We start from the raw sequence: 12,436 nt of genomic DNA, 5'->3' as shown, positions 1-12,436 counted from the left end.
GAGGAACATGTGTGGGAGCAGTGACACACATACTGTTCGGCCCCCCATGTTCCTCTGTGCCCCCCAGGGGGCTGCGAAGTGGGGGAGTGAGGAGCAACGCAGGGCTCGCTGCATCCAAGTAACTTTCCGCACCCGGGGTGTGCTGTGAGGCATCAGGGGCTGCTGCTCTCCTGCCCTCCCTTTACATAGCCCAGGCGGGGAAAGTGACCTGGATGCTGGGAGCCCTGACGTCGCTCCCCCCGTCACAGCCCCCGAGGGGTGCACGGAGGAGCAGCATTCAAGGGGGGAGCAAGTAGCAATACCAGCCGCTCTGTGCATCCAGGTCCGTTTCCCCATGTGGGCGCAGGGGTTAGGAGCGCAGGGGACTGGGGAGTCTGGAGAGCCTGCGGAGGCCAGGGGCAATGTGGGGGGCACCCACGGGAGCCACAGGGGTTAGGGGGCTCTGTGTCCTCAGGGGCCAGAGGTGCCAAAATACAAGTTCACCCAGGGCGCCATTTTCCCTAAGGCCGGCCCTGCCAGACTAGATGGTCCGAAGGGCCCATCTGGTGAGAACCCCGTGAGTGGCATGTGAAAGTGTGCGGCCGACTGATGGGTGCGACATCACCATTTGGCTGGCGTAGGTGATGGGATTGTTGTGGGAGCACACGCAGCAGTGCGAAAACAGGAACGGCTGCTGCCCTTCCAAGAGACCCTGGGGCGGGCAGCCCTCGCTGACTGAGAGAGACGCCTTGCAGAGCCTGGATTTCACCATCACCACCATCTCCCCTGCCCCCCATGCCTTTGTTGAGCCCACCCAGTACCTGGCGGGTCTCCTCGCACACCAGGGAGAAGAGCCAAAAATAGATGACGTACTCCCGCCAGGACGGCGTCGCCTGGAAGTCGATCATCAGGACATAGGCGAAGAGCCAGAGGAAGCTGAAGTAGGAGAGGATGTTCAGGTGGAAGATGACAACGGGGGCTGTGAAGAAGGCGCGGGTGCGTGTCAGGCAGCTCATGGGCTGCAGCCTCTTCTCCCTGCATGGGGAAAGGAAGCAGGAAGGAACAGCTGACTCAGCTGTCAGAGGGGAGCTGGACGCAGCTGAGCAGAACACATGGGCTAACTGGGAGAGGCCTTGATCTGAGCAGATACAGTGCAGCTAGGGAACCCTGGGACTCTCCCCAGCCCCTCTCTTGCTTGGCCCAGGACTGCTGTTACTCTCATTAGACTGTGCTATAAGACCTCTCATCTTTTCCCATCGCAGCTTGCTAGGCCAAGCAATGCCCTGCCCAGGAAGATGTTGGGGCAGCTGCTGCTAGGCCGGCATCTTGCGAAGGATAGAGACCAGCTCTGACAGTGTCCTGGCTGCCCCCAAGGCTCGCCAGTGCCCACAGGCCTGTGCTGGCCGGCTGGGAGCACGTTCCTGGTAAGCTGGCTGAAGCTAACGGCAGAATGGGAATGCTGCTGCTAGCTGGCACAACAGCATTCAGCGAGCTCCATGGGCTGGGCCTTTTCTCCCAGGGAGGGAGGGAGTAGATCAGCCAGGCTGCCGGGGCATGAGCAGTGCAGTGTGGGATGGTAGTGGGCATGGGCGGTGGGTATTGCAGGCCACGGGAGGCTGAGCCTCCCCAAACAGCCGAGCCTCCCCAAACAGCCAGGCATGGCCCTGTCCATGCTCTGCCCTGAGCCCCGCTCCTGTTTCCCACTCTTCTCCCTGGCCTGGGCTGGGGCTAGGGTGGACCAGCCTGTGGCCTAGGACTCAGGGCAGCTGGGGCCGGTGCTCGGGCCACCTGGCAATGAGCCAGCCCGCCTGGCACTCCGGGGCTGGGGGCACTGGGGCTGCCTGCGTGGCGCTCTGAGGCTGTGTGTGCTGGGCCAGCCCGCCTGGCACTCCGGGGCTGGGGGCACTGGGGCTACCTGCGTGGCGCTCTGAGGCTGTGTGTGCTGGGCCAGCCCGCCTGGCACTCAGGGGCTGGGGGCACTGGGGCTGCCTGCGTAGCGCTCTGAGGCTGTGTGTGCTGGGCCAGCCCGCCTGGCACTCCGGGGCTGGGTGCGCTCAGGCAGCCTTGAGCTGGAGTGAGGGGGCCAGTGGCCATGGTGGGGAGCTCTCACAGGGGAAGAGTGTGGTGGAGGGGGGGACTGCAGGCAGAAGGGGCAGGGCCAGGGCCAGCCTCCCTGAACGGGCGGTTCAAGCACTGCCCATGGCAGTGGGAGAACTATTTACACCACTGGCCAGCCCAGGGACGCAGCAGTAGCACAGGGGAGAGGCAGAGGAGGGGGGCAAGCACTCTGCAGTCAGGGAATGTGAGTCCTACATTCCGACTCCCAGCAGCGCACAGCAGCTAGGGATGGGGCCACATGCCAGCTGCATCCCAGGAGCCCTGGCGGTACCTGAAGGTGATGAAGCTGGTGTAGATGAGGGGGAAGAACACCATGCACAGGATCACCCTCCAGAGCCCGTTGTCCACGCACAGCTTCCCCCACCAGACTTTGGTCAGAAAGGCCTGGGCGTGGGAGAGGAAGGAAGGAAATCAAGCTCACATGGAGCCCAGAGCTGGCCCCCTTTACCTCTAGCTCCAGCATCACTGATCCCAAACAGAAATGTTGCTGTGGCCCACCCCATCCCCAGCCAGATCCACGCCCCTCGCATGGAGGGCTCAGTGAGTAACCCAGGGCCTGCCCACAGCTGTGCCAGATGGAAGCTGGCAGAGACTGGCTCGCTGAGTAGTTCACTAGTCTGGATGGTGCACAGGGACCCTGCGTGGCCAAGGATTAGTGAGTGGCCACCAAAGAGCAGAGGAAATGGACTGCGGCCAATGACACAATGTGGGCAGCCAGTGAGTGCCGGGGCGGGGCGTTCAGGGCAATCCAACAGTGTGTGCGATCTCCTGTGAGGAAAGCACGGGTGTCCAGGGAGCCTGCATGCCACAGCATGTCCCCTCTCTCAGAGAGCAGGTACATGGGCTCTGCCCTTCCCAGGCAGCATGGCACGGGATCTATGCAGGTAACGGGTGCAGGCACTCTCAGAGCACCTAGTGGAGCCCGAGCTGCCAGACATGCTCCCCTGGCCGAGCTCAGGCATGGGAGACAGTGCTGGGGGAGCCGACACAAGGCCCTGGCAGTGGAGTGCCCTCCTGTGAGCCCCACAGCTAGGAAGCGAGATACTGGGCCCTAGCATGGGGCAGGGAAGAGGTGAGTGCCTCTTCCCAGCCTGGAAACACACCTGGATACCTCCGTGGGACACAAAATTCATATTCTTGGCCTCCAGCGCCAGCTGTAAGCAGGTGGTTTTGCCCCAGGCCTCTGAGACGCGGATGAGGAGCTTCTGGGCTCTCTCCTCGTCCTTGCGGTAACACTCTGTGAACACGCCTAGCAGGGCAGAGAGCAGAGCCAAACGTGGGCAATGGGCCAAAGAGAGGCTAGTGCCCAGCGTGGCTCTAGGATGCCACTCAGCCCTGTGCCGTGGAGGAGACAGACCATTCCTGGGGATGGGGCCAGAGGCAGCGCGGTTCAGCCCGGCCCCAGAGAGCGTCCTGCCCTTTGCAGGGCCCTGCGTTGGCCCAAGCTTCAGGTGCAGGCTTTGTGCACCTGCTAGGCTGGAGATCTGTCTCTGGAGTTAGGCTATTCTGTCATGGCATGTCCAGCTGTGCTCTGAACTGATTCCTGCCAACCTCTGAGCCCAGCACTCTTCACAGGTCCAGCCATTATGCTGCACTGTGGCTTCTGCTCCAGCCTCTCCTACCCGGTACCAGACACATTTCCCGGCCCCCAAGCAACAACTTTCCAAACAAATGGCCTGAGCCCAGATGTGTGTACCAAACACCCTGGTCCAGGAACAGCACCCCCTGCATCCCTAAGGCCAGCCAGCCAGGCATGGCTTTGTCTCACAGATGCCCAGGAGACAACTATCCACCTCTGTGTACCAACACTCCTAGCCTGGGGGTATCCGGCACCAGTACACAGCACTGGAATAGTCAAGGCCCACAGGATCCCCCCTTGCCCAGCCTGGCAGCTGGACTGTGGAGCAACATTCGTCATCAGAAATCACCAAAGGGAGGGGAGGTGCCTGACGCCAGTCGGAACCAGGGAGGGACCAAGAACGGACTCAGGAAAGAGAGCAGTGGCTCCAGACAGAAGAAGGGGCCGATAGTGCGACACTGTTGTTGCTGGTGAGCTGTTGGGAGCAGAGATTGACCCTGGGATCTCTGGAGCTAGATACATGAGCTGCGGCTGCCTGAGCTAAAGGACGCCCCCCCCCCCCCGCCCAGCGGGGGACAGAGCACTACACTGAGAGGGCACGGCCTATGGGAACAACGCTCACCGATGGCTCGGTGCTCATACTCCTCTGCCAGGGTCAGCATTTCCTCCATGCTGTCCGTGTCATCCTCCTCCTTGGACAGCTCCTTCAGGATCTTGCTGCAGGCCAGAGCCCCCACAATGCAGTCCTGGCTCTGAGACAGCAGGGCACAGATTAGCCAGAACAGGGAACTCCCATCCTGGGAAGCCAGCAGAGCCCCATGTGTCTGCTGAAGGGAGAGGAGCGGGGCATCCCAGGCTGAGTGCCACAGAGAAAGGCCAGCATTACAAAGCAAGGCTGGGAGTGATGGCAAATGGGGCTCCTGGCTAGGCAGGTAATTCCAGCCCCTGCCCAGGCTGCAGTGTTCCCCCGGACCAGGGCCAGGCACTGCTGTGCCCTGGGGCTGCCCAGGTCTTTGGGCCATTGCTAGGGAATGCTGCAGTGGTTTGTCATTTAAAGGGATGCTCTTTCCTGCCCAGAGCTCCTTCAGCACAGGAAACCCTCCATGTGCCCCTCGCCCTGTCCATGGGCATCCCAGCACCTCCTCCCTTCCTGCCCAGGGAACTGGGAGCACCCTGAGCTGGCCCAGGACATGTCACCACCACCCACGCTGCCTGCTGGGAAGGGATCTCTCCCTAAGGCCTATGGCTCGCTGTTGCTGATGGCCTTGGCCAGTTCTACATGCAGTGGCTGCACTAGCAACACAACCCAGGCTGGGAGAGGGGGACTCTCTGTCCCCTTCTAGTGGCTGCTCCTGGTAAGAGACTTGCACTCGCTACAGTTCTCAGGTAAGGACTCCCACTGCTGTGGGGTCTCGAGCTAAGCAATCATGTGCCTTGGCCTAGCTCGAGAGCCTGGGCACAGTCCGAGCAGCAGGCACGGCCACTTGCTGCCATTACTCCCTGCGCCTGCACTGGCACGGGCCCCACTCGAAAGCACATATCCTGCGGGTCCCAGCACCACAACTCACTGCGCTGCTCTGTGCTTACTTTCATGGGGCATTGTGGGACAGCCTGGCTGTCCCTCCTGGGGATTGTGGGTGGAAAAGGTCTAGGCCTAGGACATTCATTTCCTGACCAGACCCGAGCTGATGAGCTGTAACCACCCAGCGCTGGAAGATAGGGGTCCCCCTCGTCCTAATGGCGACCGACTGCTGCTTGGTTTGATGGAGGCAGCGTGCTCCTGGTGTGCCTCTGCGGAAGCTACAGATGGTGGTGGGTTCAGAGACAGCCTTTTGCCCTTGCTCTTACAAGAAGGAGGCCTGAGCCCAGCTGATTCTGCCCTCCCCTACAAACCCCGCCCCTTCCGCACTAGGTCACAAGCACGGGGTGGTGATGACAATGTGGGATGATAGCAGTGGGCCCCAAACTTGCACAGGAGGGAAGCAGCATTGCTGGAGCTGGGAGTCCGTGTGCTCGTGGCAGACACAGGAGGTCAGCACTGAAGGACCTGGGTTCAACTCTATCATTGTTAACAGTGACCTCGGGGAGTTGTTGGGAAGGATCCTTGTACCTGTGCCCAGATGATTTCTGCCAGCTCCTTGCGACTCTGGACAATAGCCCAAATGAGGAGGTCCCTGACCGGGTCCATGGTGAAGGTGACCCGGCCGGCTGAGCGCTTGTAGAGGGAGCGGAGACTCACTCCCTGCACCTGGGGAGGACGGCAGAGTTAGACCAAGACTTTGCAAAGAACTGACGCTCGCTCAGGAGCACCCTGCTGGCACAGCAAACTGCAGCCCTGGTAACGGGGCAGGAAGGCTGCAGGCCATGGAGAAAGGAGAGACCCAGTGACAGGGGACCAGCGATCTGGTGTCAGTGCTGGGGCAGCTAGTTAACTTGCTCTCTCAGCTTGTGGCAGTTGCTCCATGCAGCTCCCAGCATGAGACCCTGCACTAACAAATGCAGAAGCAGGGGAGCCAAGCATCCAGGGAAACCACATGAGTTTCCTCCGCAGCTACCAGGATCTCCCCTCCCTGGCCCCGTGGACTTGTCCTGGAAACACCTGGGGTTTCCCCAGTGCATGGAGCCAGGAGCACCTGACTTAGGGGGTCTCCCCTGCCCTGCCCCTTGTTGGGACAGGGACAGCAGTGCTGTGTGGGTGGGACATGCTACTGCTGCAGAAGGGTGTGTCACGACTAACCCGCTGTGCAAGGAGGAAGGCCATGGGAATCAGGCCCCAGGAATGGGCCAGGCAATGATCTGCCTACAATGGCCATGTCTGGCTTTCAGGTGATTTCCGTGGGGACTCAGAGGGACCCACCTGAGCTGAGGAGGGGTTGGACTTTTACAGGAATTTAAACCTGTCTTTAGCTGGAGAGGAACAACCAAACAAATACAAGGGCTTGTCTAGAGCAGGATAGTTTACACCAGTGGAGCTACCCCAATGTACTTACCCCAGGGCCAGCTCCTGCGGTCCACACATAGTTACACCATGCCAACCTGATAATGGATCGGAGAGTCCTCCTTTGCACCAGTGCGGCATTAGGACTCAGCCCTGGTTGGAGGCGCATTGATACACTCCCACCAGTGCAGATCTCCCCAGAGCCTTCAGTTGGCTGTCCCAAGGCCGGGGTTTCTCAGGTGCTGGCAAGTGCAGAGATTGCTCAAGTGCCCGGTTTGAAACCTGCCCACAGTCCTGGCCTCGCCAGCTGGTGTCCTCTCCCAGCAGGTCTACCCCCTCAGCTCTCCACCCCCTCAGCTCTCCACCCCCTCAGCTCCCCACCCACTCAGCTCCCTGCCCCGGCGCAGGGAGACCCGTACGTTGAGCTTGATGTGCGGGACGGCGATGGAGAGCCGGTGCCGCTCAGCGTGCTTGGGCTTCGGGTACAGCAGCTGCGTAGAGTCGCCCAGTAGCTCCCTCAGCACCTGGGACACGTGGTGCAGTTGGATCCCCGACACCTTGGAGAAGGCCGAGCGCTCCTTCTCCTCCACCAGCACCTTCTGCAGCTTGCTGTGGAAGAGGCTGGAGGGCGCCACGTTCTCGTAGAGGTAGATCAGGGTGTCCCAGGTGACGAACTCCTTCAGGCGCACGCCCTGCTCCAAGAACAGCTTCACGAAGTCCGGCTTGTTGGCGATCAGGGCGGCGGCCATCACGGGGTGCAGATCTGCAGGCTGGCAGGCCAGAGACAGCACTGTCATTGAGTGACGTGACGCCGCCCTGCCGATCGGTCCCAGGGCAGGGTGCTGAAGCAGGCAGCAGGCATGGGGCACCACAGCAAGCCCGGGTAGGGGTCACTGGAGCAGAGGAAGCAGCCAGCAGGGGGAGGCAGCGAGACGGGGAGGGCATGGACAGGTCGACGCAAGCCATGCATAGCACACATCTCCACTGCCCATAGTAAAGCAACGTCGTTCTGCCCCTTTGGGCAGAGTTCCACTCCTCCTCTGCCCCTGAGCCACTGGCCACCTGCCCCTCTCCTCTCCTCTCAGAGGCACCGTGGCTCAGGGGCTACTCTGCCCAACCTGGACAGCAGCTAGGCAGCGCGCTCATCCCCTTCCCTACCCACAATCCAGTGGTGTGGGACTGACCAGCTCCCTCCGGCCTTCCTCCCCTCCCCCAGGAGATACACACTTTCTTTCTGCCTCTCTCTCCCGGCGTGGGGCCCTGGCAGGATCAGCTGCCTGTGTAACCCAGCCCGGATCCCATCTGTACTGGGGGAGCCGTTACAGCTGGCCAGGTATTTCCCATCCTCAGGGCCAGATTCTTTCAGGCTTATTCACGCTGAGTAATACCCCTCCAATGTGCAAACCCGCCAAATTCAGTGGGACTCCTCAGGTGAGTAAGTGCTGTGCTGTAGTGTGCACAGGGGTTGCAGGCTGTGGTGATTTTGGTAGGGCATGGAATCCTCTAGCTATAAGGGCTCTGCAGTGGTCATCCATCCCCGGCAGGACATTAGACCTATGAGTGGCCATGCTTCTATGGTCAGAAGGTTTGGCACTCTGGAAATCTGCTTTCCTGGATTTTGGTTCTTCAGTGGCTGAGATGGGAGCCCCTGTAATTCTCTGATGCTTCTTGTCATGCAACTTCAGACGTTTCCATGGAGAAACTCATGCCACCCTCACATTTTGTTTTCAGGTTATGTGTGTGTGTGTCCTTTGTTTAACCACTGCTTGTCTCCAGACCACGTGGAGTGGCATGTACAGGAATTTCTCAGTTTGATGAGTTTCTCACCAGGAAATGCCAAAGCATCAAAATTGAATTTTTGTGCAGGAATGTATGGGTTTCGACGGAACTTGCATAAGGAAGGTTCCTCACAGCTAGGATGGAATTTCTGGTTCAACCCAGAGAACCTGGTGAGTAGGGCACTCACCTGAGATGTAGGAGATCCAAATTTAAGTCCCTCCTCTGCCTTATTCAGAGAGGGACTTGAACCTGGGTCTCCAATATCCCATGTCTTAAATATTCTGGGCGCTTGGTTGCTCTCTGTCTCATGTTTTTTCATGAAAAATGTCGAAAGGTCTCAGGTTTGTTCCAATGTGGAATGAAAACAGATTTCAAAACCTCAACATTTTTGCAGAACAGAATTCTGAATTCCTGGCCAGCCCCCCTCCCATCTCTTGGGTCCCACTGGGCAGCTGAAGCCTTTCAACAAAATATTTGCCAACACGTCAACCTCTGTAAACTACTTCCAAGTTCCAGTAGAATCAGAAAAATTAAAGGGAAGACCCAATTTTGCCCACCTCTAGCTTCTGAGCAATAAGATTGCAAAACAGATGTGTGAGAGTGGAGCTCCCCCGCCACTTCTCTCCACATGAATGTTGTGACATTGCTGAGTACGTCAGCGGGAAAATTCACAGCTCAGAGAGCTGAGCCATGCATCCAGCAGACTTGCGATGCACATAACTGAGTGCGCAAGAGGACGGCGGCATCTGTGACAGATTTCTTGGCAGTGGAGAGGTAAATCATTTGTAAAAGACAGCTATTCAGACTCTAGAATACATTCCCCGCCCAGTCAGCATTTAAAGGCCAGTCACATTTTTGGCCTGAGCAGGTTGCTATTAGATCTATGGATAGGGCCCTTCATTTTCTTTTTTTATTTTATTTCATTTTTCCTGGGAATTTATCAGTGGTTATTACTACAACAACAAAAACAGGTGAAAATCGGTAAAAAATAATTAATAATTTTTCTGGATAAATATTGGGGTTTATTTTGGTGGATGGAAGGACAGGGGAGAAAAATATTCTGTAGATTAATGCTTTGATGAATGGAATTCAATGTGGTTTGCTGCAGAACTAAAAGAGAACTCAAAACACAATGCTACCTCTGATTTTAAGAAAACAATCTGTCTCTAATTAAGGCTATGGTTTCATCACGGAGTTCGTAGAAGTCATGGAATCCGTGACTTCCAAAGACCTCCGTGAGCTGCAGGGTACTGCTGCCTCCCGCAGAGGCAGGAAGCTGTGAGGTACCCCCACCGCCTGAGGCAGCGGGGCCCCCAAGCTCTCAGCTGCCGGATAGCGGGGGTACCCTGCAGCTCCCAGCCACCGCCATGGGGCAGAGGGACCCCTGCAGCACCCCGTCGCCGCTGCGGGGCAGGGGGACCCCAGCTGCTCCCTGGCTGCCATGGCAGGGCAGGGGGATTGCCACAGCTCCCCACTGCTGGGGAGGGGGAAGGGGGACCCTGTAGCTTCCCTCCACCGCTGGTGGCAGGGGGACCCTGGAGCTCTGAACCCACACTGGTGGGGGTGGGGCCCAGAGCTCCCAGCCACCCCACAGCTGCCCAGACCCTTCCCATTTTATCATGGATATTTTTAGTAAAAGTCAGGGACAGGTCACAGGCTTCTCTGAATTTTTCTTTGTTGCCCATGACCTGTCCCTAACTTTTACTAAAAATTTCCATCACAATATCTTAGCCTTATCTATAATCCCCAAATACACTTTTAATTTGAATAAACAGTTTACTGTTGTAGACTTAGAACTATTAGCCTATAAATAGTTACATTTAATACTTGAGCCGCACCATTTGCGGCTTATGCGCTCAACTTCCTCCTTTTCTTCTGTTTTTGTTTTTTTTAAACTTTTGAATCCTTCCTTGTGTTCTGAAACGTATTCTGATACAGATTTTCGTTTTCTTCCCATTTTAGTGTATCAGACCTTTAAACCGTTATCTGCTAACAGCTTGACATGTGTATGTGGTGGGCATGAATCTCATCAGTATGTTCAGATGCGCGCGTGCACTTCAGAGCTTGGGTACGCCCATTTATTGTGGGTATCTTCTAGACTAACTGCCTTACTTCAGCAGGCAGCTTTGCATATATGCACAGAATAATATATTCTTGTAATACAGATACCTCATGCAATGTACTGTATTTTCCTAATAAAACGAGTTATTTTTTATATATTTGAATGATACAAAAGTAGGGTGAAAACTGGAAAAAAACAAATAATACTTTTTGTAAGACCCGGGATTTTTTCTGTAAAAATCGGTTTAAACTGAAAACGAAGGGGTTTACCTATGGAAAAACAGGGCATTACAAAGCACTGAATCCTGTGTTCCCCACCTGTAGTTCAGACTCACATCTACAAGGTTTGAACAGAGTAGCTGTTTCTGGCAACAGAGGGCCTTAAAGCGGGCGGAAATTGACCCCTGAGAATGCTCCCTATGCAGGGGGCTCCTTGGCCAGCATACGAGGCCCTGTAGTAGCCCTGCTGCCGATCCCCAGCATAGGGGACAGGTTGGAGGCACTCTGGAGGTGTGCTGGACCCCGGCTGGCACGCACTGCACTACGGCTAGTCTCTGCTCCTCAGGGCAATCAGGAGATAGGAAAAGCAGAGTGTCCGTTAGAGCAGGCAGCCCTGCACCAGCATCCTGACCAGCCTTGGCATGACTTTGGAATAGGAGGGAGGCCAAGGTGGCATAAAGCCCCCCTTAGATCCCACCCCTCCATCCCTGCTCCAAGCACCAGGGCAGAGACCTTGGGGGCTTTTTGCCTTCTGCAGCCTGGGGCATGAGTCACTTGCTGGTTTGAACTAGTGTAAATGGTGAATTCTCTGTAACTTGAAGCCTTTAAATCAAGATTTGAGGACATCAATAACTCAGCCAGAGGTTCGGGGCCTACTACAGGAGTGGGATGGGGAGATTGTGTGGCCTGCGATGTGCAGGAGGTCCAACTAGATGGTCATGATGATCCCTTCTGGCCTTAAAGTCTAGGAGAATACCTGAAAATCAAACCCTCTGCTCCCCACCTGCTGCTGAAGGACAGGCACAACCAAGCGTGTCTCACCTTCCATTCATGGTCATCTGTGAAGATTTCGCTGCGAGCAATGTCCACCCTGTTCCAGGCCACTGCCAGCTTCAGCTGGTGGTCCCAGTTCTCGTGGCCAAAGTGGTCGCGGTTTCGGGAAGCTGCAGCCAAAGACACATACAACAGAGTGAACTCCAAGGCTGGGCTGGGATGGCCACATCATTCTTACCTCCCCCAGAAAAGCAACATCCAGAGCCGGGCCCCTTGATGGAGAACCAGCCAACTGAGCAGAGCAGCCTGCCCATAGCACATCCCAGTGAGCACAACAGGCCAGGGGCAAGGGAGGCCAATGAACCCTGGGCGAAAGACACCAGAAGACATCCAATATTGGCCCTTCCATTGCCATGGCTCCTGGGGTCCTGCCCTCTTGGTCTGTTGTGAGCCATTCGCCAGGCTGCTACGTCTCTCTGACTGCCCCACACAACCTATGGGTGTGGGATTTCTTGATGGGAATCCAGCGCATGTGCAGAGGAGAAACAGCGCAGTCGCTTTGTTCTGAGAAGCGGGAACTGGTACAGAACTATGTGCCAGGAGTTCTCTCCTTATCCCTGCCCTGAAGAGTTGCCAGCCTAAGAAACAGTAGAGACCAACTGGAAGAGCATTATGGGAACTGGCCTGAGAAGGAGCTGCTTGCGTCCCCACAGACACTGGAGCAGGATGTCCCCCACCAGTGAAGTAATCGATAACGATGAGCCAAAAGGGGAAGGGTAGGAACATCAGGGATACAAAGGGGGGGACTCTTCTGACCAGCAGAAGAGCATGAAGGAGTGTCGATTGTCTCATGAGAGATCAGTGGTTGTTTTAACAGTGATCCTTCCAAAAGCAGGGTCACACGTTCCCCTGGGCCTGCGTGAGCAAAAGGCAGAGAGGAACGGATTAGTGTAGCAAGAGCGAGGGCTGGATGATCTGTGCATGGCACT

General features: G+C 56.7%; 1 protein-coding gene across 2 annotated transcripts in view; it reads right to left on the bottom strand.

Moving 5' to 3' along the window:
• TRPM2 (transient receptor potential cation channel subfamily M member 2) overlaps positions 1 to 12,436 on the bottom strand; it is a 76,886-nt gene that overhangs the window by 22,909 nt on the left and 41,541 nt on the right. For both annotated transcript variants that reach the window (XM_045031238.1, XM_045031237.1), the window contains 7 exons: positions 11,496 to 11,617; positions 7,034 to 7,384; positions 5,787 to 5,924; positions 4,299 to 4,428; positions 3,201 to 3,346; positions 2,369 to 2,481; positions 801 to 1,014 (listed from right to left, as the gene is read on the bottom strand). In XM_045031238.1, the coding sequence (XP_044887173.1) occupies positions 801 to 1,014; positions 2,369 to 2,481; positions 3,201 to 3,346; positions 4,299 to 4,428; positions 5,787 to 5,924; positions 7,034 to 7,384; positions 11,496 to 11,617 (1,214 nt within the window). The remainder of the gene's footprint in view (positions 1 to 800; positions 1,015 to 2,368; positions 2,482 to 3,200; positions 3,347 to 4,298; positions 4,429 to 5,786; positions 5,925 to 7,033; positions 7,385 to 11,495; positions 11,618 to 12,436) is intronic.

The sequence above is a fragment of the Mauremys mutica genome, chromosome 9 (genome assembly GCF_020497125.1).
Source record: "Mauremys mutica isolate MM-2020 ecotype Southern chromosome 9, ASM2049712v1, whole genome shotgun sequence".
Lineage (NCBI taxonomy): Eukaryota > Metazoa > Chordata > Testudines > Geoemydidae > Mauremys > Mauremys mutica.
The sequence above is the reverse complement of the archived record's forward strand: the minus strand, read 5'-3'. Positions and strand labels throughout refer to the sequence as shown.